Source organism: Carettochelys insculpta, chromosome 2 (genome assembly GCF_033958435.1).
Source record: "Carettochelys insculpta isolate YL-2023 chromosome 2, ASM3395843v1, whole genome shotgun sequence".
NCBI classification, from domain to species: domain Eukaryota; kingdom Metazoa; phylum Chordata; order Testudines; family Carettochelyidae; genus Carettochelys; species Carettochelys insculpta.
Window position 1 is genome coordinate 250,706,735 of NC_134138.1, and position 26,886 is coordinate 250,733,620.

General features: G+C 42.2%; 1 protein-coding gene across 2 annotated transcripts in view; it reads left to right on the forward strand.

Moving 5' to 3' along the window:
* The window catches only part of ZEB1 (zinc finger E-box binding homeobox 1), a 247,144-nt gene extending 220,710 nt beyond the window's left edge, over positions 1-26,434 (forward strand). For both annotated transcript variants that reach the window (XM_074984955.1, XM_074984956.1), the window contains exons 6-9: positions 10,345-10,450; positions 12,096-13,900; positions 16,151-16,331; positions 23,992-26,434. In XM_074984955.1, the coding sequence (XP_074841056.1) occupies positions 10,345-10,450; positions 12,096-13,900; positions 16,151-16,331; positions 23,992-24,524 (2,625 nt within the window). In that variant the 3' untranslated portion in view covers positions 24,525-26,434. The remainder of the gene's footprint in view (positions 1-10,344; positions 10,451-12,095; positions 13,901-16,150; positions 16,332-23,991) is intronic.
* Positions 26,435-26,886: the final 452 nt, after the last annotated feature.

Sequence of the window (26,886 nt, forward strand, 5' to 3'; positions counted from 1 at the left end):
TCAGAGCTCTGCAGTTGCACTGGCTCTCCAGCAAGCAACAGGAGACTTGCCATTCAATGTACACACCTTGTTTTTGGACAAAACTAATGAAACTCTGTATTCCTTCAAGTATTTGAGGGCTTCCTTAAGGTCCCTGAGGATCTTTGTGACCCACAAAGAGATGCCATTATGGTGTGCAGCACCAGCAGCTCTACTGGTTGCAGCACTTTTATTTAGCCCATCCCTCCCACAGGAAATTGAGACTATCCCAGCAAAAGGGAGAAGTCTTACAAGAGGAAATACTTGAGCTTGGGGCCTGGCCACTTCCTCCTTCAGCACTTGCTAAACACCCATATTAATTCATTAAGCCATAGCAGTGTTCCAGTTCTTCCTTCCTCCTCTTCCTCTTATTCTTTCTGGAACAGCTTGGCTCATTTCTACAATGCCTGGGTCTCAATAATGTCCAACAGCTGGATCCTCAAAACTTCAGATCAGACTACACCATCCAGTTCCTCTCTGTGCTCCTCTCTCCCTTCCCACACTTCTCATGAGATACCACTCTTTGAACAGGTCAACTCTCTGAGAACATTGGGAACTGTGGAGTGGGTTCTGAAAAAAATATCAGTCTTGGGTTCTACTTCCTATATTTCCTGATACCAAAATCCAATGTTAGGATCAGGCCCATTCTTCACCTCCACATATTCAACAAGTCCATCAAATATGTGTAGTCTCTCTATCAGCTATTCTCTCAGCTTCCCCAACCCACCCACCTCAAAAACCTGGCTTGCTGATTTGGACCTTTAAGATGCCTAATTCCATGTAGCCATTTTCACATGAAATATCTTAGTTTCTTGGTAGAAAACTGCCACTTTCAGTACAGAGTTTTCCTGTTCAGCCTCTCTTCTGCTTCTCAGGTCTTCACAAAATTAATGGTGGTGATCATGGCATACCTCAGGAAAAAGGGAATTTATATCTTCCCTTACCTCAATGACTGACTGGTGGCTCCACAGAGGACATACTTACTACTGTGACAACATGCTACAATTAGTCAACCATTTGGAATTCATGCTAAACGTGACTAAGTTGATGGTGGCCTCTGCTCAGAAAACAGTTAATTGGAACCCTGTTAGTCTGCAAAATTTAAGTCTTTGCATCTGACGAAGTGAGTCTTTGCCCACAAAACCTTGTGCTCCAAAATATCTGTTAGTCTATAAGGTGACATAGGACTTATTGTTGTTTTTTCGGATACAGACTAACACAACTACCTCTCTGTTACAAAGTCAATGGCATTTTTGCTGAGCTAACACTTCCAGGCCATTCAAAAGCTTTGCCTCAGATTGCAATCACAACCATCCACAACAGTTCACAAGTGATTGAGTCTGTTGGGCTAGCTGTCTGCTTGTACCCAGGTGGTCCATCTTGCCAGAGTATGCCTTCATCCTCTCCATATGTGGCTCAGGATGATTTACTGTCTTGTCCTGTACTCTCTAGACAGGTTGGTTTGTCTTCCTCCATTAGTCCTGAAGTCCTTGCACTGATGTGAATCCCCATGCAATGTCTGCCAAGGGGTCTTAACACAGTCTTCTCCAACCAAGTCAGCGGTTACCTTCTGAGTTGAAGAAGTGCATCTAAACTCACTGGTGGTGCAAAGTCTGTGATCAGAACAAGAGGCCTCATTCCATATTAACAAACTATAGCTTTGGGTAATCCACATTGCATAGCTGCTGCTGACTAGTTCTTTTCCATCACCCAGAATGCACAGATTCACACTCTTGAGCAGTATGCTATTTCAGTGAGTGGTCAGTCCACTGAAATAGGGTACAGGATAGGGTTAAATGCAAGCATGCCCCCCACATTCAGTTGCTCACCTTAAATACACTGTTTCAGGGTTATTCATTACGTAGTGTATAAACACTTTTTTGGTTGAGCACTAAGACTGATTTGCTAAATCACTTGTTTACCTGATCAGACTGCTGGCTCACTTTTCACCTGATTGGACTGCTGGCTCAGCTTCTTACTTGGCTGTTCTTTTCTTACCAGACAACCAGGCATCTTTCCCCATGTCCCAACAACAAATATATATATATTCCACATGCTATATACCACATGTATATACCAGGACCCAATAGGCATTCAGTGGTTCATGCACTCATGGACAAATACCACCATGGTGTACTGCATGAGTAAATGAGAGGAACTCACTCCAAAGAACTCTGGAGGTGATCAAGCTCAGGCAGTTGTGTATCAAACATTACCGGTAACTTCTGGACTGCTTTTCCAGGCACTGTCTGGCGGAACACTTCAAAAGGGTTTTCTCCCCAAAGCCAAAGTAGTCCCCATAAGCAGAGATCCTTCCGAATGGTGTTTGCAATGTGGGGCATCCCCACGGTCGGCTTCATTATAATAGGACCTCATCTTAGGCTCCCTTACTTGACTCTTTCCCTGCAGCTGGAAATAAACTCTAATGTATGTTTTCCCCATGTCATCACCAACCTCAAGGCAGATAGAGCCAGGCTCATCCTGATTGCCCCAGCATAGCTGAGTCTGCGCTGATTCTCTAATCTGTTTACTCTGTCAGTTCAGCTTCCCTGACCAGCTCACAGGACTCCAGCTACACCCTACATCCAGGGACCCCCTACTAGGCATCCTTCAGTCTGCATAGACTATGGATCGCGCCCTTTAAAGTTTCAATTGAGGACTTCACTCACAGCGTCTATTGTGACTATGAAGACCCACACGAGAGTGACAGTCCTTGCTGCATCTCTTGCAGATGTAGTGGGTGTCTGGCAAGTCCTTAGTGTGCTTTCTGTGCGCTTGCTTCTCCTCTGCTAGCTGTCTGATCTTCATCTTGCCCTTCTGAAGGCCCTTGTGTAACCCCTGCCTCCATCTGCTGCGGTCATCTGCTAGTTCTTCCCAGCTGTCCGACTTGATGTCTACCTCTCTGAGGTCTCTCTTGCAGACATCTTTGTAGCGCAACTGGGGGCGTCCGGGAGGTATTTTGCCAGAGGCTAGCTCACCATACAGGATGTCTTTTGGAATCCTTCCATCATTCATCCTGTGGACGTGGCCAAGCCAGCGGAGTAGACGCTGTCTGAGGAGGGTGTGCATGGTTGGGATTCCAGCTTGCTCGAGGATTGCGGTGTTGGTCACTCTGTCCTTCCATGATATTCCAAGGATGTGCCTGAGGCAGGACAAGTGGAAGACATTCAGCCTCTTTTCCTGGCGGGCATACAGGGTCCAAGTCTCGCTGCCATAAAGGAGGGTGCTGAGGATGCAGGCTCTGTAGACTTGCATTTTGGTGTGAGTGTACAGCTTGTTCTTATTCCACACTCTCTTGCTGAGTCTGGACAGAGTTGTGGCTGCTTTTCCAATCCTCCTATTTAGCTCACTGTCCAATGACAGGGTGTCAGTGATGGTGGACCCGAGGTAAACGAACTCGTGGACGACCTCTAACGTATAGTTGTCAATGCTGATTGTTGGGGATTCAGCAACATCCTGACTGAGTACGTTTGTCTTCTTTAGGCTCATGGTAAGCCCAAAGTCCTTGCACGCTTTGGAGAACTGATCCAGTAGTTTTTCAAGCTGGTCTTCTGTGTGAGACACTACAGCAGCATCGTCTGCGAACAGCATGTCTCTGATGAGGACTTCTCGCACCTTAGACTTAGCTTTCAGCCTTGCAAGGTTAAACAGTTTCCCATCAGATCTTGTGTGCAGCAAGATGCCCTCTGTTGAAGATCCAAAGGCATGCTTCAGGAGGAGTGCGAAGAAGATCCCAAACAATGTCGGAGCAAGCACGCATCCTTGTTTGACGCCGCTCCTGATTCTGAAAGCATCCGATAATGTGCTGTCATATTGGATGGTTCCTTTCATGTCTTCGTGGAACGACTGGATCATCTTGAGTAACCGTGGAGGACAGCCTATCTTGTGGAGCAGTTTGAACAGACCATCTCTGCTGACCAAGTCAAAGGCCTTGGTCAGGTCGATGAAGGCTATGTAGAGTGGCTTTCTCTGCTCCCTGCACTTCTCCTGCAGCTGCCTTAGAGAGAAGACCACGTCAACGGTAGACTTCTCTGCACGGAATCCGCACTGCAATTCGGGGTACACCCTCTCAGCAATCTTCTGGAGTCTGCCAAGGATGATGCGAGCAAACAGTTTACCAGTGACGCTTAGGAGGGAGATTCCACGGTAGTTGTTGCAGTCGCTTCTGTCTCCTTTGTTCTTATACAACGTTACAATGTTAGCGTCGCACATATCCTGTGGAACCTCACCCTCTTTCCAGCACAGGCACAGTAGCTCATGTAGGGGTTCCACGAGTGTGTCCGCGGCACATTTGATTACCTCTGGTGGTATACCATCCTGACCAGGGGCCTTTCCTGCTGCAATGCTGTCGATGGCTCTCTTCAGTTCATCTACAGTCGGTTCTTGATCCAGTTCGTCAATTACTGGTAGGAGCTCGACGGCATCGAGGGCTGCGTCAACCACAACGTTCTCGCATGAGTACAGCTCGGAGTAGTGCTCAACCCAGGGCTCCATCTGTTTGGCTGTGTCAGCGATGACTTCACCAGATTTGGATTTCAGAGGTGCCATCTTGTTCTGGGTGGGTCCTAATGCCTTCCTCATACCCTCGTACATTCCTCTGAGATTACCAGAGTCTGCACAGTCTGGATGCTGCTGCATAACTGGAGCCAGTGGTTGTTGGCACAGCACTTGGCTGTCTGCTGTACTGTTCTTCTGGCCTCTCTAAGTGCTTCCTGGGTACTCTGGCTCGGTGAGCATTTGTTCTCCAGGAGTGCAGTGCGGTTCTTTTCAATGACTGGAATCATCTCATCGGAGTTAGCTTCGAACCAGTCGTTCGTGTTTCTAGCTCTTCTTCCAAACACCGACAAGGCCATGTTGTAAACTGTATCCCTCAGATGTTGCCATTTGGATGTCGCATCGGCACCCCCAGGGCCACTGCGCAGATTTTCCTGGAGGGTCTCTCTGAACTTTTCAGCTTTCTCCGAGTTTGCCATCTTTCTGGCATCAATGCGGGGCCTTCCAGCAGGTTTAGAGCGGTACAGCTTCTTGGGTCTCAGCTTGAGCTTGGAGCAAACTAGCGAGTAATCTGTATCACAGTCAGCACTATGATAGCTGCGTGTCAGAAGGACGTTTTTGAGGTTATTACGCCTAGTGATGACCACATCTAGTTGATGCCAGTGCTTCGAGCGTGGGTGTCTCCATGACACTCTGTGCTGTGGTTTCTTTTGGAAGAATGTGTTTGTGATGCACAGATTGTGGTACGAGCACAGCTCAAGGAGACGCTGTCCATTGTCATTCATTTTTCCCACACCGAAGTGTCCTAAGCAGGAAGGCCATGAGGCCCAATCAGCTCCAACTCTTGCATTGAAGTCACCCAAGATGTTGTTCACGAGCAGGTATTTGCGCTACAGCAGCACTGAGCACGTCATAGAACTTGTCTTTTACTTCTGGTGTGGCGTACAGGGTTGGAGCATAAGCACGGATCAGGTGGACAGGACCGGCGCAAGTTTGAAGCGTGATCCGAAGAAGTCTTTCTGATCCGACCATGACTAAATCCACCATTTGTAGAAGGGTGTTTCTGACAGCAAAGCCAACACCATGCTCTCTGGGTTCTTCTTGGGCTTTACCCTGCCAGAAAAAGGTGTAGTCCTTTTCCTCTAGAGATCCCGAATCTGCGAGTCGCGTCTCTTGCAGTGCAGCAATATCAACTCTGAGCCTCTTCAGTTCCTTGCTGATGACAGCAGTCTTGCGGGTGTCACTGATGGCCTGAAGATCTTCAGTCAAGCCGGTCAGCATGGTCCGCACATTCCAGCAAGCAAGCTTAAATTGTTGATGTTTCTCATTTCTTGTTGATTTTCTTATTGGTTTGCCTGGTGCCCAAATTTCAGTCACTTGTCAGGTTCAGGAACCTTAAGCCTCACGCACCCAGCGAGGCAGGTGAACTGTGGCAGGACAGTACCCTATTGGCTGGGGGCTGCCCAGCTTGAGGCGGGCGGTGACTGTCCAGTGAGATGAGAGGATCTCTCACACCATCGAAGGCGACCCCTGGTGCTCGTTCTCTACGCCAGTCGAGCAAGAGCTTATAACCGGTATCTGTTGCCTCCCATGTTGATGCAACGCTGTTCAGCGATGCCGGAGTACTTCTCCGGGCACAAGCCTGGGCACTTATTATGGAGACTCTGGGCTGCCCAGACACCAGTGTCCCCCTCTCGGCTTTACTGATATAGTCCAAAGGAGAGGATAACCTCCACATCTGGTACCAGCTCAGCTGCAGGAGTTGACGGGAAAGTGCCAGAAGTTGACACCGAACCGCCTTCGGACTCCACTCCGGATTTTCTGTCAGGGTTCACTCCCTTAGCCTTTCTCCTTCCCAGGATAACCCACAAGGCAGTGGGGTGTGGAGAATGTGGTTAAGGATCCAACTACTTGATGCCTCCCTGTTACCACGAGTCACCATAGCTCCCTGCAGAGCAATGACCTCATATCCCCAGGACCCTCCTCCCCACCTTTCACCGCCCCTCCCCCCAGCTACCATCATCATAGGACCCTCCCCAGCCCACTACCCCCATCTGCTCCCATGTCTTCCCTCCTCACTGCATTGGCCCCTCTCCCCTCAGCTGCTCTCAGTGCCCCCAGGTCCACCTTCCCCCATCGCTCTCCAGGCTCTTCTCTTCAGAGACTCCTTTTCCTGGTAGTGCTTCCTTGCAGGGCACAGGTGGAACACCATACCTGAAAAGGACAAACGTACACGGGGCTCCTCCCTCAGCGAACTCCCAGAGGCAAACTCCCTTCCCTGTTAGCTGCTGCCTCCTGTTCGCTGCTCACCCCTTGTTCGCTGGGAGCTCCCTTCTTATAGGGAGAGCTCCCAGCTGGTCAGGCCTGGCTCAAAGCCTTGCCTCCAGTCTAATCAGCCCTTGACCCCCTGCACTGCACTATAGTGCTGAAAATGGAGGAAGGGCATTGCTCAGACGCTGGTTCCAGAGATCTTACTTAACAGTAGGAACATTTCCATTAGCACAACCTACTTAGCAAAGTGGAGGAGATTTTCCAAGTGGTCCATGGCTGCTAGGACCTATCCAGTGGAGGCTTCCATCTGGGACATTTTTGAGTATGTGTTACGCCTTCAGGACTGGGGCCTAGCACTCAGGTCTCTGAGACTGAATTTGAAAGCAATCTTGGCATTTTTCTGTCTGGAGGAAATCTGTTTTCTCCAAAGTCATTGTGATGAGATTTCTGAAAGGACTCTTCTTCCTGAAACCAGTCTCTTTGTGGAAAATGAATCTGGTGCTTTAGCGGCTTCAGTTTTAGTTAAAAAGCAAGTAGAGTGTTGAGAATCATTAAGAAGAGGAGCAGATAATCCAGACAGAAGATGTCACGTTGCTGCTGTATAAATCCATGGTGTGCCAACATCTTGAATACTGCAGAGTGCTTAGCCTATCTCAAAACAGATATTTTTGAATTGGAAAAGATTCAAAGAAGGGTCAACAAAAACGATTGGGGGTATGGAACGACTTCCATGTGAAGAGAGATTAATAAAACTAGAATTTTTCATCTTAGAAAAAAGATGACTAAAGGGAGATGTGATAGAGGTCTATAAAATCATGACTGCATAGCAAAAGTACATAAGGAAGTGTTGTTTACTCCTTCTCATAACACAAGAACTAGGGGTCACCAAATGAAAGTAATATGCATCAGGTTTAAAACAAAATATTTCCTCATTCAGCACACAGTCAACCAGTGGAACAGTTTGCAGAGGTTGTTGTAAAGGCCAAGACCTATAACAGGGTTCAAAAATAAACTAGGTGAATTCATAACAAAAAGCAGTCAAGCAGCACTTTAAAGACTAGCAAAATCGTTTATTAGGTGAGCTTTCATGGGACAGACCCACTTCTTCAGACCATAGCCAGACCAGAACAGACTCAATATTTAAGACACAGAGAACCAAAAACAGTAAGCAAGGAGGACAAATCAGAAAAAGATAATCAAGGTGAGCAAATCAGAGAGTGGAGGGGTGCGGGGGGAAGGTCAAGAATTAGATTGAGCCAAGTATGCAGACGAGCCCCAATAGTGACTCAGAAAGTTCCCATCATGATTTAAACCATGTGTTAATGTGCCGAATTTGAATGTAAAAGTCAGCTCGTCCACTTCTCTTTCCAAAACGGTGCGATAATTCCTCTTCAGTAACACACACATCTTTAGGTCATTGACAGAATGCCCCTTTCCATTAAAATGTTGACTAACTGGTTTGTGGATCTGGAGTGTTTTGATGTCTGTTTTGTGCCCGTTGACCCTTTGTCTAAGGGAGTTAGAAGTCTGTCCAATATACAAAGCATCTGGGCATTGTTGGCACATGATGACATATATGATGTTAGTAGAGGAGCATGAGAAAGTGCCCGTGATTCTGTGAGTAACCTGGTTAGGTCCAATGATGGCACTTTCTCATGCCTAAGGGTCATGAAGGAGAGGGTTGAAGAAGAGAATTCATATATTAACAGATTCAAAGGCTTAGCGGGACTACCACAGCTATCCAGCCTGATCCAAGACTTCTTTTACACACCTGGGCTGCAGAAAAATACCCAATATATTAATTTAAAGATCCCAAGTAGTGGTGAGTTAAACACCATCCCAGACAAATGGTTCCTATATTTAATCATCCTTGCCGCCAGGAAATTGCGTCTTATTTCAAAGTTGAATTTGTCAAACTTTAACTTTCAGCTATTGGATTTTGTTGTACCTTTACCAGCAAAACTAAAAAGCCCACCACAATCTTTTACTATTTGTAAGTAACTCTACACAGTGATCAAATCACCTCTCATGCTGCTCTTCAATAAACTGAGAGATTTGAGCGCTTTAAGCCTCACATTGTGAGGCTTGTTTTCCAGCCTCTAGATCATTTTTGTAGCTCTGCTTTTAACTCTTTTCAGTATTTTCACATCCTTCTTAAAAGCTAAAGTGTCATTTCCTAGTAATGTCAAAGAACCACAGGCAGAGAAGTAACAAAGTGTAAGATAGTATTGTGGAGCCTCAAATGGAATTTCTTGTACAGTTTCCTGCAAAATATACAGCTGCATTCAAATCATGGTAAAGCATCATTGGTCTGATTTTTTTTTTCATTTTTACTTAAAATTGTTTGTTGCAAGTATGTTTTATATAATTAACTGTATTTGCTCTATCAGTAAATGTTCCTTTCTTGCCTCTTTATGTTGAGAAATAAACAGCTCTCACTGTACTTTCAAAAATAATATACTTGGTCAGTGTTTAAATATATGCATTTCTAAATATCAGCTAAAACAAAGATTTATTTATTTAAATGTATCTTTCTTGGCCTTTGGTACTTTAAAGGAATTGTAATATAAATTAGGTTAAGATGATGAAAAGACTTTAACTTCATAATAAATATTCTCAGAAGACAAAACATGATGAAAAGGTACTTAAGTGGCTTCATCAGAATTTTTAACAAGTATAAATATTAAGTGTTTCAGGAGTCCATTTATTATATTGTTTATTTAAATGTAAATTTTGTGAATTTGTTTTGAGAATAAACCATGAGCGAGTGCCTTTTTGTTGTTGTTGAATCATCTATTCAGCAATCCTATGGTGCCATCACAGAAAGAATCTAAGGCCAACAGTAAGAGCTTGAAGCATGTAAATGGAAAAATCAAGTCAACTGATTAAATTTTAAACTCTGTAAATGTTTTAATGTTGCTTTCTTGTATTTCATATCTGTTCACTGATTTTTCAAATGAAAAACGGAATTGCTTACCACATTTCTCAGGCACCTAATGTGAGGGAGGGGTAGCTCAGTGGTTTGGGCATTGGCCTGCTAAACCCAGGGCTGTGAGCTCAGCCCTTGAGGAGGCCATTAAGGGGTCTGGAGCAAATAGATTTAAAAACAACAAGAAAAAATGTGTGAGGGATGGTGCTTTGTCCAGCCAAGAGGGCAGGAGACTGGACTTAATGATCTCCTAAGGTCCCATCTAGTTCTATGAGATGTGTATCTCCATGTATTTTATTATTATTAATAATTTATTTATTTATTTTATTATAATGACCTGGCCATATTCCTCTTACCTGAAATTAGGTTGGAGAGAAATGCTTAATTTTTTAACTGTATCAAATTTACAATGCTTATTTATATGGCTCATTTTTCTAACTTGTCCACAGATCTGTTTCTTTTTATAAGTAACACATACAACCCACATCCCTCAAAGTGATGATTGACTGTATTCAGTTTTGAATTATATCTTCTGAAGTGAAATTTCAAATACGTGACATTTTCTTTGCTATTTTTTCATTACATGTGAACTCCTTTGTTCTCTGAATGAATTTTAGAATTTTCTCTTACAGAGACATGTAACTCAGTCCAGTGGTAATCGAAAATTCAAGTGCACTGAATGTGGAAAAGCTTTCAAATACAAACATCACCTAAAAGAGCATCTACGAATTCACAGTGGTAAATATTCAAGTCTTGATATATATAAAGAATATTTTCATGTATGCTTTGTATGACTTTGGTATAAAAACAATTTTGTAATTATAAGTTTAAAATTATAAAGTGTATATTTTATTTTTTGAGATACTGTAAATTCTGAACCCTGTACTCAGCTGTGCTCAAGGAGCTTCCAATGCAACTTGAGAGGGTTTGCAAAAGTGGGTTTAAGCTGAGACAGTTGAGCAAACTTGAGCTTTGGTGGTAGAGTTCTGGCATGTGTAAAAGCAAAGATAATGAAGAGCATTGGGGGTGGTTTGGGCATGTTGTATGTATGTATATATTTTAATATTAAAAAGTGGACAACCTGTGCTTGATGGCTTTACTTGCATCTTGTACCTCTTTTCTTAGTTCTTATATACATTTCCTCTACCTCTGGCTGTTTTCCTTCTCAGTTGTATCCTCTTTCTGTATGTTTATACAACATCCAACATGCTGTGGCCACTAATGGAAACAAATAACTTACAGTAATAATAAATATGACAGTGATCCATATTACTGCACCACTGTATACAACCATAGAAGAGAAGTAGCAATAAAATGCTGCCCCAAGCAAAGAAGGGGATAGTACCCAAGATTTCTGTAAATCGTCATCTCTGCAGTCAGTTTTTCTGTCTGTATGAATATATCTTTTTTGCTGAAATTTGAAATACATGAGGTTAATTTTGGTTATTTAAAAAAAAATCCTCAGATTTTCTTCTCTTTCTCTTCTTTACCCATTAAAGACAGACAGAAAAGAAGCAGAAATGAAGCTTTCACATTATCCTTTTTTAATGCTTTCCCATCTGAAACAAAAAAGCAGCATTTAAGCAAGTTCTAATTTTTTTCCCCATCCAAGTGCATGTTCTGTGCCTCTCTTTTATTTGTATTCCGAACTAACACCACCTTTGTCTCATTTCCTCACTCTGAATGCAGGCTCTGTCTGTTGTTGGAAGAGCCTCTGCTGGCACTCTTTCCTCCCTCAAAAAAAGGCAGAATTATCTGCTATTCTTTTCGTCAGCTGCAGAGCTATGTTAAGAAGTTAGTGCTTCTTCTGGGCTTCACTGTGGTGGGGGCTAGCTTGCAAGGAAGCTGTACAACTGATGTTTATCTGTGACATAAGGCATATGCATGTCTTCTGTATGTCCTCTCTTTCCTTTTACTTTGGTATACCTATTTGATTACAGTTATGGGTAAATAGGTAGCTAAATAGAGTTTATGTATGTACGCTTAGTCCAGTAAAAAAATTATAGGATCTTACATCACTTTTTGTTTATGCCACTTATTTTCTTTATTTTTGTCATTCTGTTAATGTTCTGCTTTATCACCTTTTGAAGTACTTTTTGTGAGCTACTATGGAAACAAAGTTATTTTGGAGTGGAGTTGAATGAAGTGTTTAATACAGTATAAAGCCCATTTTATATGGTGGCTTAGATACTTATATCACTGCTTGGGAAATGCCAGAATTGATTAGGCACAAAGGCTACATAATTGTATTGCTTAATTGAGTATAAAAGGTTTGTTATCAAAGTCATGCCTGGGACTGATTGAGAAGAGAGATGTTTTCCTAGCATTGTAGTGTCATGGAGATGCACTGTAGCCTAATCTGCTCTCATTTATCTTTTTTTAGGAGAGAAGCCATATGAGTGCCCAAACTGCAAGAAGCGTTTTTCCCATTCTGGTTCATATAGCTCACACATAAGTAGCAAGAAATGTATTGGTTTGATACCTGTGAATGGTCGAGCACGGCCAGGGCTCAAGACGTCTCAGTGTTCTTCCCCTTCCCTTTCTGCATCACCCGGTAGCCCAGCGAGACCACAGATACGGCAAAAGATAGAAAACAAGCCCTTACAAGAACAACTTCCCATTAACCAAATTAAAACAGAACCTGTGGATTATGAATTCAAGCCCATAGTAGTTGCTTCAGGAATCAACTGTTCAACCCCTTTGCAAAATGGGGTTTTTAGTAGTGGTAGCCAGTTACAGGCAACCAGTTCTCCTCAGGGTGTGGTGCAAGCTGTTGTTCTACCAACAGTAGGTCTGGTATCTCCCATAAGCATCAACTTAAGTGACATTCAAAATGTACTTAAAGTGGCTGTAGATGGTAATGTAATAAGGCAAGTTTTGGAAAACAATCATACTAATCTTGCATCCAAAGAACAAGAAACAATCAACACTGCATCTATACAACAAGCTGGTCATTCCCTCATTTCAGCTATCAGTCTTCCTTTGGTTGATCAAGATGGGACAACCAAAATTATCATCAACTACAGTTTGGAGCAACCTAGTCAGCTTCAGGTTGTTCCACAAAATCTGAAAAAAGAAAATTCTGCTCCAACAAACAGTTGCAAAAGTGAAAAATTACCAGAAGATCTTACAGTGAAGTCTGAGAAAGATAAGAACTTCGAAGGAGAGACCAATGATAGCACTTGCCTTCTTTGTGATGACTGCCCAGGAGATCTTAATGCACTTCAAGAATTAAAGCACTATGATCCAAAAAATCCCACTCAGCTTCCTCAGCTCAGTGAAACAGAAGCTGAGAAGTCTGAATCCCCTGTTATGTCAGATACAGGGGAAAGCAACTTATCTCCTGGTCAGCCACCTTTAAAAAATCTTTTATCTCTTCTAAAAGCATATTATGCATTAAATGCACAACCAAGTGCAGAAGAGCTCTCAAAAATTGCTGATTCAGTAAATCTACCCCTGGATGTGGTAAAAAAGTGGTTTGAAAAAATGCAAGCTGGGCAAATTTCTGTACAGTCTTCTGGACCATCTTCTCCTGAACAGGGCAAACCAAGTAATCCTGCAGATAATGATAATCAAGCAGGACCTACAAATCCAAGTGAATCCCACAATAACACAAGTAATTCACAAAACTCCCTCAAGATAATTAAGACTTTATCAGTGGGATTGAGCATGAATGGTTCACGAAATAACACACCATCCCCATCACCACTAAACCTCTCTTCATCCAGAAATTCACAGGGTTATATGTACGCAACAGAGGGTGTACCAGAAGAGCCACAAATAGAACCTCTTGACCTTTCACTACCAAAGCAACATGGAGAAATATTGGAAAGATCTACCATAACTAGTGTTTACCAGAATAGTGTTTATTCTGTCCAAGAAGAACCTTTGAACTTGACTTGTGCAAAAAAAGAACCACAAAAGGACAGCGGTGTTACAGACTCTGATCCTGTTGTAAATGTAATCCCACCAAGTGCCAACCCCATAAATATTGCTATACCTACAGTCACTGCCCAGTTACCTACAATTGTTGCCATTGCTGACCAGAACAGTGTTCCATGCTTAAGAGCTCTAGCTGCCAATAAGCAAACCATTCTGATTCCACAGGTGGCTTATACATATTCAACTACCGTTAGCCCAGCAGTTCAAGATACACCGCCAAAACAAACCCAGCCTAATGGAAATCAGGTACTATGCTTGTGTGTATTCTTCTACATACTGTATATAGAAATGTGGCATAATTCTGGTTATTTTTACTGAACTAAAAATAATGTTAAAAAATGGTTAAAATAGTGTTTAAATTGCTGATCATATGTATTTTGGTTGCATCCTAGTCAGTGGGTGATGAAAGTTATAACTTTATTTCCTTTGAAGACATTCAGCATGCTTCTACATAGTCATGCAACACATAGGCTACATCTACACTACCCCAAAATTCAAAATGGCCGTGCAAATGGCCATTTCGAAGATTACTAATGAAGCGCTGAAATACATATTCAGCACCTCATTAGCATGCGGGCAGCCGCAGCACTTCCAAATTGCCACGGCTCATCCAGATGGGGATCCTTTTCAAAAGGACCCTGGGAACTTTGAAATTTTGAAGTTGATGGGGTACTTTCGAAAAGCACCCCTCTCTGGATGAACCACAGCAATTTCAAAATGCCACAGCCACCCGCATGCTAATGAGGCTCTGAATATGTATTTCAGCGCTTCATTAGTAATCTTTGCAATGGCCATTTCAAAGCTTTGGGCTAGTGTAGGCATGGTCATAGTCTAATAGTTGCGTCAGATTTTCAGGACCGGTTTTCAAATCCAAATAATACATGCATTATCTACTTATAAATTTAAGTACCCCTGGTTAAAACCAACGTGACCAGGCTCTCATATTTTTCTGGCTCCCTATCCCCTCAAAAATAAAAAAATAAGAGGTATGTAGGACATCTCAGCACTCCTCTTTCACCCTCCCAGTCAGCTCCATCACCTAGTACTGTCTTGGTAATTGAACTCTTCCTGTACCATAACGGAACTTGAAATGAAAATGAAATGGAACTTTCATTTTTATTGCATAAACTTTCAGGAGTTGCAGTTCACTGTACGATAATAATAGTGTCTCTTTAAGGTGCCACTGGACTCTTGTTTTTGCTGAAACAGACTAAGGCTATGTCTACGCTAGGGGGTTTAGTTGGCAAAATGGCTGTTTTGCCAACAAAACCAGCAGCACTTCCAGATTCCCAAGGGCTATGTCTACACTACAGTCCCTTTTCAAAAGTACAATGCAACTATGAGGCAAATTGGATGCAGATGAAGCATTAATTTACATATCTTGCATTTCATTTGCATAATTGTATTTTCAAAGGAGAGTCTTTTGAAAGAAAAACAGCAGTGTAGATGGGGTTCTTCTAAAATAAAACCCTGCTTTTGAAAGCACGCTTCTTCCTGAAAAAAATCTAGACATAGCCTCACATGACTGCTTCTGGAACTTCCATGGAAAGTGGGCCAAGTGTTTGCCCCTTACGTGTGTCGTTGTTGTGCACTACTCTGTTTCTGTGTGGTCAGAGTCAATCCCATTGATAGTTGTACGCACATTATTGAGGTAGGAGCAAAGCTGAACTAAAAAAGATACATGTAAGAAATGATATCTTTCCTTGGTTGAATCCTTGAAAGCGTTTACATTAAATTTCCATTACCCTCTTACACGTACAGTTGGAAACAGGTCAGCCTGGATTTGAACAGTCCCGGGGGGGGGGGTTGTATATCACACTTACGCATATTGAGATAGCTATTACATATTTTATTTGGATTTGAAAATGAGCTTTTATGTTGTTTGTGACTTGCTAATGCCATTAGAATATGCTTTTGTGATTCTTGAGAATGAATTTAGCAGATGACTCATCTGGGGTCACAGAATTTTATGGTGGTATAGGTACAGTTTTTGTTCATGGAATATTAGCATTCCCTGGCTAGCTAATTTAGCTTACATTTGTAGCAAAATTATGGGTAGGGACAGTAGTCAGTTTTACAGAATTTAATCCTAATGTTAGCTAAATTTAATTTCCACTAAAATAGTGCAATATTTAGATACAGATGATGTACCTTGATGTAAAAAACTGTTAGAAACATCCTTGATTTTCCATATTCCCAATGCCTTTTTATGTACCTTTCCTTCTCATTTCTCTCCCTTATCCAATTGAAGCATTGTAACTCTTCTAAATACTGATTTTCAAGGTTTTAGGTACTGGTTTTAATAGCTCATGAATGTTAGTGTCACAAAGTGAGTCTTTTCTAAGCTATGTAAGTGTTAGAATTAAACAGTGTTTTTGGTCTCTTTACTGGCACGCAGTGATATTACAAATAAAACAGCAGGGTATGATTTATAATCCTGCCTACTGTATCCATGGAGCTTGCACCAGGTTTAATGTTTATCTCTAATTTTCTTAGGATGAAAGGCAAGATACTAGCTCTGAGGGTGTTTCAAATGTAGAAGATCAAAATGATTCTGATTCAACACCACCCAAAAAGAAGATGAGAAAGACAGAAAATGGGATGTATGCTTGTGATTTATGTGACAAAATATTCCAGAAGAGCAGCTCATTATTGAGACATAAGTATGAACACACAGGTATGCTGTAGTAAATATAGGTTTTTAAATAGTTTCCTTATTTTAGTTATGATTGGATTCCATGCTTCAAAAAGGAACATATATCTCCAAGGTTGGAGGTGAGATGAGAAAATAACATTTATTGTCATTGTGGCTCGATGCATACCTTTTTCAGTAAACCTACATTTTTAATGTTTGTTCAACTTTCATTGAAATTCTAGGATGATGATCTAGTTTTATGGACTAATGCAAAAACCTTAAATGATAAGGCACCTCTTCTCCATCTGGATCGTGCTCATGATGATCTGATTACCCCTCTCATCAGGGACTCATTTCCAACCTTCCAGCTCATACCGCTGCCTGAATTGTCATTGTTTATTATTTACTCACAAAGCAGCTTACATATGTGGGATGTTTTACATACAACTAAAAGACACTGTCCTATCCTCTGGGGTTTTGCAGTCTTAGGCTGGGTCTGCATGGAGGGGTATTGCTGGCAACTTCATGCAAATGAGAAGTCTTGCAATTGCAAATGGTTGCTTATTAGCATAATCACATGGCTAATTAGCATAACCATGCAAGAACTCGCTATCACCAGTAAACGGGCCATGTAGACATGCCTCTGCTGGCAAAAACCCATCTGTCGCCAGCCCCTTATGCCTGAATTTCACAGGCATAGGCTTAATTCAGGCAGAAGGTGCTGATGACAGAGGTGGGTTTTGCTGGCAGAGGCACATCTGCACAGTTTTACTGCTAGCAGCAGCTTCTGTAGGCAGCGAGATCTTGCATGACTATGCTAATTAGCCATGTGATTATGCTAATGAGCATCTATTTGTGAGATTGCTTATTAGCATAAAGCTGCCAGCCATATCCCTCCGTGTAGACCCAGCCTAAGATTGCAAAACCCCAAAATTCAGGCATGAGGGTCTGGTGATAGAGGGGGTTTGTGCCAGCAGAGGTACGTTTACATGGCCAATTTATTGCTGGCAGCAGCTTCTGCTGACAGCGAGGACTAGCACGGGTGTGACAATGAGCAGCCATTTGCAATTGCAAGACTACTCATTAGCATGAAGCAGCCAGCATTACCCCTCCAGGTAGACTCTGAGACTGGGTCTAATCTAAAATGATTTGGAAATCAGTTGGATTTTCAGTGAGCCTTGAATTAATCTTTCCCAAAAAGAATAGTGTTATAATCTTAAGATTTTTATTTTTCATTTCTCTGTGTTCCTACTTTCGACTCCAGTTCTGGCTGTTTTGGTCATTTACTACATTTTTTTTTAACTTTACTCTTTGCTAGCTTGGCTATTAGAGACTTGTTTTGATATGTGTCTTCATTCACCTTTTTTTTTCTTTTCTTTATTGACTAGATCTCCATATTACTTTTCTCTGCTTATCTGCATTCCTCTTTTTTATTACTCTTTGACTTGGTTACTAATGGTGTATTTCTATAAATTCTGTTAATTTTATTTTCAATCTTTCCTTTTCAGTTCAGTTTCTCAGAGTATGTTTCTCAACAATATGTACATTTTTCAACTTTGCTTTTCTAAAAGTTTAGCGCATTAGTTTTTCCTTTTTTAGAACACGTAAGTGCTTTCTATTTTACTTTTTAATTAAGTGTAAAGCACTAGAAAAGTACTTTTTTGACAGTCTTACACATGTCAGTCATTGCTCTTGTGTGTCCTGTAATCAGAAAACCACCATTTGTCTGTAACAGAGAGAAAGTTGTGCTAGTCTATATACTGTCAAAACAAAAAAGCAGTCCAGTAGCACTTTAAAGACTAACAAAACAATTTATTAGGTGATGAGCTTTCGTGGGACAGACCCACTTCTTCAGATCATAGCCATACCAGAACAGACTCAATATTTAAGGCACAGAGAACCAAAAAGAGTAATCAAGGTTGACAAATTAGAAAAATATTATCAAGGTGAGCAACATATCGGCATATTCATCTGTATCTTTCACGTCAAAGCTAGGCCTGTGCAAACTTGTTTTGTCTAATTTCTGCCCTATGTAATTGTGAGTTTTGAACACTGAAAACAAGCTAACACTAATTTAGATGGACTATATGGGCCTAAAGAGCCATGACTCTGAAACTGTGTGATATTAAGTGGTTTTAAAGAGGACTGAGGCACAGGTTTAATTGCTTTGCCAAATTGAACCTGGGCATGCAGTGTTCCCTCGAATTCTTCTTCAACAGCTTGCTCATATCTGTTCAAATTAGGTGTGAACACAGAGGTGTGCATGACTGTTGGAAAGTTTTACCCATCTCCTACCTATTGGGTCAGCTGTGGAGCTCCCAGGAGTGGCAGTCATGCAGAACCCTGTATATGACCCTGCCAACCCAACAACCCCTCAGTTTGTTCTTACCAACAGTCAACTGTGGCTGAGTACTCTGTTGCTGTGCCAGGATTCCCTAGCTCTTTGTTGTGTAAATAGTTGTAAATAGTTCTCCTTTAGAGTAGTTGATTGTTGTACTTAATGTTAATAGACAGCAGGTGGGGAAGAGGTCTGATGAAGCGGATCTTTGCCCACAAAAGCTTATGCTCCAAAATATCTGTTAGTCTATAAGGGGCCACAGGACTTCTTGTTGTCCTTTCTCTCCCTGTGTCCCCTCCAGGACCTTGGGCATGAAAAAGTCCCAGAGCTTCAAGCAGTACAGCTGCTGCCTGAAGTCTATGCCAATGAGCAACCCCCATGATTCCTGCCTTGGTTGCTTGGGAGAAGCTCATCAGTCTGATAAGTGCTGGATTTGCAAGGCTTTTAAGTCTCAAACCCATAAGGAGGGCAACTTTCATCTTTAACAGCTCCTCATGGAATCAGTGCTTCAGCCTCCAAGAGCTTGCACCTGTTTTCTTGGTGTGCAGTGCGCCATCTTTGTCCCCAAGCCTGGTGCAGATGGAGAATTCCCCTCTGCACTGGCAGCCCCTAAAGTCTCTGGCCTAGCACCACATCCACACTCCAATGCAGCCCCTACAGGCAGCTAAGTTGTTGGCACCAGCAAAGATGGCTTTAGCACAGACAATGCAGCTCTGAATGCTCCAGAGTCCTTGACACTGATGACCTGACACCCCATGTACTGAGCCTGATTCTCCTAGGCTCTCCAAGAGAACTGGTGCCAGTTGGCCCTTCATCCATATCATGCACATTCGAAAAGCTGCAGTCCCCAGCGCAGAGTTAAGCCTCTGTCACTCAGCCCACCTCCAGAAGCAAGGCTGCCTTGATGGATCGACCCATCCCAGCCCAATTTCTTTTTTACTTGGAGTCCTGGCACTGCTAGGAGTCCCCGTGCAGCCACCTGTAGCACCACCAGTCTGACTCGCAGCATTGTCCTCTGTCCCATTCACTCATGGCCACTCGCATTGAAGGTCTTCTGTGGAGGGAAGCTTTGGCTCAGTGTCCAAATCTTAGATATGCTCTGCCCAGCAGTTCCCCTTGGCACCATGTAATTGCAGAGCAACACACATCCCAGCACTGCTCCAGCTGGGACTTCTCCACCTGGCACACCAGTCCTGGTGATCAAAAGTCTTGGCACGGGCACTTTTTGGCGCCACTCATGCTCAGTGTGCAGGTCTCAAGCTCCTCACCAGTCCTGCTCGGCATGCAGATCTTGAATTCCTCACAGGTCCCACTTAGCACACAGGTCTCGTTCAGTGCATCAGTCCCAGTCTCAGTGCCTGTCTCATTCGGTGCGTTGGTCCCACTCCCAGCACCAGTTTCATTCAGCACATCAATCTCATTCTTGGTTCCAGTCTTCTCCACACTGGTCCCATTTGCCTCGGCAGTCCCCCTCTGCTTGATGATCCTGCTCTCCATGCCAGTTTCACTGGGGTTCATGGTCCTGGCTTAGCCCAGTGTATTGGGCTGTTCATGGTGCAGAGCAACTCCCATCTTCACAGCTCAAAGGACTCTCACAATACAATGAAATCCTTGGGGGAGAACATGCCAGTCATGCAACAGAAACCCTTTAAGCTGAAACCTCATTCGCAGCCCTTCGAGCCTTGTGGATGTCACTAGTGTTCTCAGCGGCAGCCCTGCTATTCTCACTGCAAGCCTTCTCTCCTACAGTTGGGAGCCAACCAGGGCCAGTCCAGTCCTTCCTGTGGGTCAAAACAATTGCTTTGATGGTGCACCAGAGATCAGAGTACGAGTACAACAAGAAGTCCTGTGGCACCTTATAGACTAACAGATATTTTGGAGCATAAGCTTTTGTGGATAAAGACCTGCTTCCCTTCACCTTCCTCAACAGACCGAGCTGGCAGGGGTTGCAACTGCTTTGGAGGATAGGGTCATAATTCAAAATGATCTGGATAAATTGGAGAAATGATCTGAGGTAAACAGGATGAAGTTTAATAAGGACAAATGCGAAGTGTTCCACTTGGGAAGGAACAATCAGTTTCACACATACAGAATGGGGAGAGACTGTTTAGGAACGACTACAGCAGAAAGGGATCTAGGGATTATAGTGGACCACAAGCTAAATATGAGTCAACAGTGTGATGCTGTTGCGAAAAAAGCAAACATGATTCTGGGATGCATTAACAGGTGTGTTGTGAACAAGACACGAGAAGTCTTTCTTCTGCTCTACTCTGCGCTGGCTAGGCCTCAGCTGGAGTATTGTGTCCAGTTCTGGGCACCGCAGTTCAAAAAAGATGTGGAGAAACTAGAGAGGGTCCAGAAAAGAGTGACAAGAATGATTAAAGGTCTAGAGAATGTGACCTATGAAAAAAGGTTGAAAGAATTGGGCTTGTTTAGTTTGGAAAAGAGAAGGTTGAGGGGAGACATGATAGCGGTTTTCAGGTATCTAAAAGGGAGCCATAAGGAGGAAGGAGAGAACTTGTTCTTCTTGGCCTCTGAGGATAGAACAAGAGGCAATGGGCTTAAACTGCAGCAAGGGCAGTTTAGGTTGGACGTTAGGAAAAAGTTCTTAACTGTCAGGGCGGTCAAACAGTGGAATAAATTGCCAACGGAGGTTGTAGAATCTTCATCGCTGGAGATATTTAAGAACAGGTTAGATAGATGTCTATCAGGGATGGTTTAGATAGTACTTGGTCCTGCCATTGGGGCAGGGGGCTGGACTCGATGGCCTCTCGAGGTCCCTTCCAGTCCCAGTGTTCTATGATTCTATGATTCACCTTCCTCAACAGACTCTCCCTGTTCCTCCCAGCCTGGTCGGTCTTTACACTGGATCGATGTGTCTTCTGAATGGCTGTAGTGGGTTTCACTTTCTCGTTTGATTCTCATCCTCCTTCCAGCCTCCCTGCCCATCCCTTTTCAGGGCTTTTCCTCCTCCAGGGCTTGCACATTTCTCCCCACTGTGTTTGGAAGCTCTTTGCCTGTGAGGGCTGTGCATAGCCTGCTCTGTCCACCTGGAGGCATCATATCTTCCAAGGTCCAGAACCAGTTGGTGGACCATCCCAGTCTCTGTTTCCTCACTCATGAGTGGTCGCTTCATGAAGATGTCCTCCACTCTGTCCCCCAGAAGTGGGGCTTTCCCAAGCTGGACCTCTTCACATCATAGGACAACTACCAGTGCTTTCAATTTGGCCCAAGGTGTTCCTCAAGCTTTTGCAAAGACTGGGCAGATGTTATCCTAATAGCCCCAGCTTGGGCTCATCAACATTGGTAACCCACACTGGTGAAGCTCTCAGTGCTTATTCCCATTCCACTTCCCCTGTTTCCACACCTCATCACACAGGACCACAGTTGTGTCCACCTATGCTCACCACCCCCTAGACTTTCACTCGCTTCACCTCACAGCATGGTGACTTCATGGTTAAACCCCATTGAACAGTTGTTCTGACAACAAGTGTGTCATGTTCTTCTCAGCAGCTGTAAGCTGTCCATGAGGCGATCTTACTTGGCTAAGTGGTCATGCTTCTCTTGCTCCTGTCATCAGGATAGCCTCATGCCTCTGTCCACCTTCATTTCACAGGTGCTATATCACCTTGTTTCTCTGAAGCAGCAGGGTCTTGCCTCTTCTTTGCTCAAGGCCTACCTGACAGTCATCTTGGCATTCTGTTTTCGCAAATTGCATGGTTGGCTGCTTTCTCAAGGGCACGGACTGTCTTCACCTGCAAACCCGATGGCAAGATCCCAGGCAGGAACTGAACCAAGTCCGCTGGATGTTCATGGGTGCCCCCTTTGAACTCTTAGCCATGTGTTCCCTCCTTTACCTCTCTTGGAAAGTGGCATTCCTGGTGGCTATTACTTCTGTCAGGAGGGTTTTTGAGTTCCAGGCCCTCATACCAGAGCCCCTGCACATGATTTTCCATAAGGACAAAGTTCAACTCTGCCCAATCCCAGCTTTCCTTCCAAAAGTGGTCTCTGGCTTTCATACTGGCCCAGACATTTTCCTCCCTGTTTTCTATCCTAAATCTCAGTGTGAGGAGGTCACTTGCCTTCTGTATCAACAGAACCAAGTCCTTCTGCAAGACCTTGCAGCTTTTTGTGCATCATGTCCTGTGTGCGTACGTGCTGCAGCCATGCTAAGTTTGTCCTGCCAAATACTACAGCACATTCTGTGTAAGCTCAGGCCTCTACAACTGCCTTCTGGCTCATGTTCCTCTCCAGGAAATCTGTCAAGCTGTGACATGGTCTTCTATACACAATTTTATGTTGCACTGTGCTATTATGCAACAGTTCAGATGGGAATGCAGCCTTTGGGGCCACTGTCCTTGAGTCAGCCACATGTTGATTCTGACCCATCGTCCTGGGTACGGCTTGTGAATCATCTAACTTGAACAGATATCAGCAAGCACACAAACACTGAAAATGCTTACTTGCCTTTGTAAATGTTGTTCTTCAAGGTATGTTGCTTATATCTATTCAGTACCCACCCTCCTTTTTCATTGTTGGAGTAACCAGCAAGAAGGAACTGAGGGGTGTCTGGGTCGGCAGGTTCATGCCTCCATAACAACACCATGCCACAGCTGACCGGACAGGTAGCAGCTAGGGTGAAATGTTCCAACAGTCGTACACATAGCACGCACACCTAATTTAGGCTGCAAGTTTCAAACAAACAAAAGGAAGTACTTCTTCACATAAGTCAATCTGTGAAACTCATTACCAAGGGATGTTGTGAAGGCCGAAATAGGGAGGGGAAAATTAAAAAAAGAACTAGATGAGTACGTGGATGATAGGTCCATCAATGGCTTTTTAGCCAGGATGGTCAGGGATGCAACACCATGCTCTGAGTGTCCCTAGCCTCAGTTTCTCAGAAGGTAGGAGTGGAAGAAATGGAATGAATTACTTGAAGATCAGCTGTTTTATTCATTTCTTCTGAAGCACCTAACACTGGCCACTGTTGAAACACAAGATACTGAGCCACGCTGATCCGGTGCAGTATGGATGTTCTTATGTTATGGTCAAAGGCATCTTTGAAAATCCCAGCCTTAATAACCCTAAGGAGAGAAGTCTCAAAGGGGAAGCCATGTTAATCTGGAGCTTCCCAAATAACAAGCTGTCATGTAGCACCTTAGAGACTGACAAATTTATTAAGTCATGAACTTTTGTGGGTACCACCCACTTCTTAAATAAATCTTCCAACAGTTGTACCAAAATCCAAATGTGAAATCCCTGCTTTTCAGCAAATTGTCTCCACCATCCATAGGTAGTATGGAAGCCAGAAATAACCATTAAAGTGTGGATATTAAAGTTTCAAATATTTGCTTTTTATTTTAGGTAAAAGGCCTCATGAGTGTGGAATCTGTAAAAAGGCATTTAAACACAAACACCATTTGATTGAACACATGCGACTGCATTCTGGAGAAAAGCCCTATCAATGTGACAAATGTGGAAAGCGTTTTTCACACTCTGGGTCTTATTCTCAGCACATGAATCATCGCTACTCCTACTGCAAAAGAGAAGCAGAAGAGCGTGATGGCACAGAACAGGAAGAGACAGGACAAGAAGTCCTAAATAATGAGCATGTTGGTGCCAGGGCGTCTCCATCACAGATCGACTCAGACGAGAGAGAAAGTTTAACGAGGGAAGAAGAGGAAGACAGTGAAAAAGAGGATGAGGAAGAGGAAGATAAAGAGATGGAACAACTTCAGGAAGAAAAGGAATGTGGAAAACTGCAAGAAATAGTGGAGGAAGAACAAAAGAAAATTGAAGGTAATGAAGATGCTGTAAATCAAGTGAGCAGTGTAGAGCAAGAAGCTATACAGAATGATGAGCAGGTGTCAGAAAACAAAACAGAGCTTAATGAATAGTGTTTTTTCTACAAGGAAAACAACTAATTGCTAATGAAGTCTATACTATACATGCTTAACATAGAAACACAGTAGTCTGCATACTGTGATTTCTGTTCACTACTGTGTAAAAAAAATAAAAAAATTATAGTAAAATAAGAAAATGAGGAAAAAAAAAGAAATCCAGGTGTGCCTGAACCTCAAACATAGTAATTTTTCATGCAGTTTTCAAAGTTAGGAACAAGTTTGTAACATGAAGCAGATTAGAAAATACAGTGACTCTGAAAGCAAGGATTTAACAGGTTGTAGGAAACCTGATTTATTAGACAAGCATCTGGCATCTTTTGTTTTATCAGTATTAATTTTCATTCTTATGTGATTAATTTTAAGCTGTACAATTGGGAGAGATTTATATGATTTTTTTTATTGGGAAAACATTTGCTAAATCCGCTTCAGTATTTTATTATGTTTTTAAAAATGTGAGAACTTCTGCACTACAGAATTCCCTTTCGCAGAAAAGTATAATGCAGTTCCAAACAGTGCTTGACTACCTTTGTAAATTCAACCTAGAAGGTAGCAATTATAACATTAGATGTTGTAGTAGAGCATATTATCATTTAAAGTGTATTGTTAGCCTTAAGGAAGCAGCTGATAGAAGAACTGAAGTTTCTTACTCATGTGGTTAAAAATGTAGTTGAAAAGATTGTTGTTGAGTTCTGATTGCAGGGACTAACAGTGTTAATACTGGTAAAGACAGCAAAGTCGTCAAAATCAGTGTTTGTAATTGTGTTTTGAGTATGTAGTAACAATATGAAGGATATGATATGAAGCTTTGTATCTCCTTTGGCCTTATGCAAGACCTGTGTGCTGTAAGTGCCATTTATCAGTATTTTAAAGGCTCTGACAAGCCTTTATCTAATGTGTGGCCTACAATAACTAGCATTTGTTAATTTGTATCAAACTTCTAAACTAAATCATGGGGGGAAAGGAAACACTCAACCGTCCAAGAAGAAAGAATACTGGTACATTTCATTATTTAATTCTTCAGTATTATGTTTGGTTGATATCTAATTTGCTGAATTTCTCTACAATAATTACAAGGGAAAATTTCTAATCTGCTTTATTGGTTTACTTTAATTTCTGACACATACATGACGTTATCTGGCTCATAAGTGTTTCCAAATGTTAGTTATTATGGACCCCATTTATTAACAATGTTAGCTGGTTTTTACCTATCAGTATTATTTTATTTCTTTTAGTTTATAGATCTGTGCAACATTTTGTACTGTATGTCTTCAAACCTGGCAGTATTAATACCCTTCTTACTGACATATGTACCTTTTTAGTTTTAGAAAACTTTTATATTTATGTGTCTTATTTTTATATTTCTTTATTTATTACACAGTGTAGTGTATAATACTGTAGTTTGTATTAATACAATAATATATTTTAGTATGAAAATTTGGAAAGTTGATAAGATTTAAAGTAGAGATGCAATTGGTTCTCTTGCATTGAGATTTGATTTAACAGTGTTATGTTAACATTTATACTTGCCTTGGACTGTAGAACAGAAGAATTAAAATGGGAATGTATTAATTTTACAGTTGCAATCAATTCATTTTACCTTTACCCAGTTTTTAATATAAAGCTCTTACATTTTGAATTTCACTGTGTGACTAATAGCATGATGCTCTGCAGTTTTATTAAGAGATTAGCCTAACCATAAAACTCTCATTTCCTTAGGAAGCCAAATTAGAATAATCTTAAAAACAGTGTTGGGAACAATGTTTAACATTTTTGTGCCAATTTGTTCCTGTATTCATGTATGTAAGTTAAAAATCTGAATCTTCATTTTTAAGTTCCTGTTACACCATGGTCATTTTCTAGTTTTTTACCAGGCTCCCCATCTCACAATAAAATGCATCAACAAGCCTGATTTACTGTCATTATTCCAATAATATAAGATAATTGTTTTGAATTTTTTTGTTAAGTGTCATGCAGACTTCACTCTTTGCTTGGAGCTGTGTGTAAGTAACGAGTGAGTAAAAGCAAGCTACAAAATACAGGGATAGCCACCAAAACATCTAACTGGCTTCTGCAAAGGTCAGTACACCAAAGGTTCTGGTTTCAGAACCAAACCACGTTATTTTCTTGCATCTGTGTTACTTTTAGATCTGCAATATATTTTTTAAAATAATATAGATTTTTAAAATTTATTTCTAAGATAGCTCTATAAGTGTTTTCTTGATTTAGCAATGGGTGCAAGTGTTTATTGCTTTTGGACTTCTTAAAAATATTGAACTGACATCGCTGCAACAGAAAAACCACTAATACAAAATAAAGGGATTTTTTTAATTACAGCTCATTTTACATTAGAAAAAGT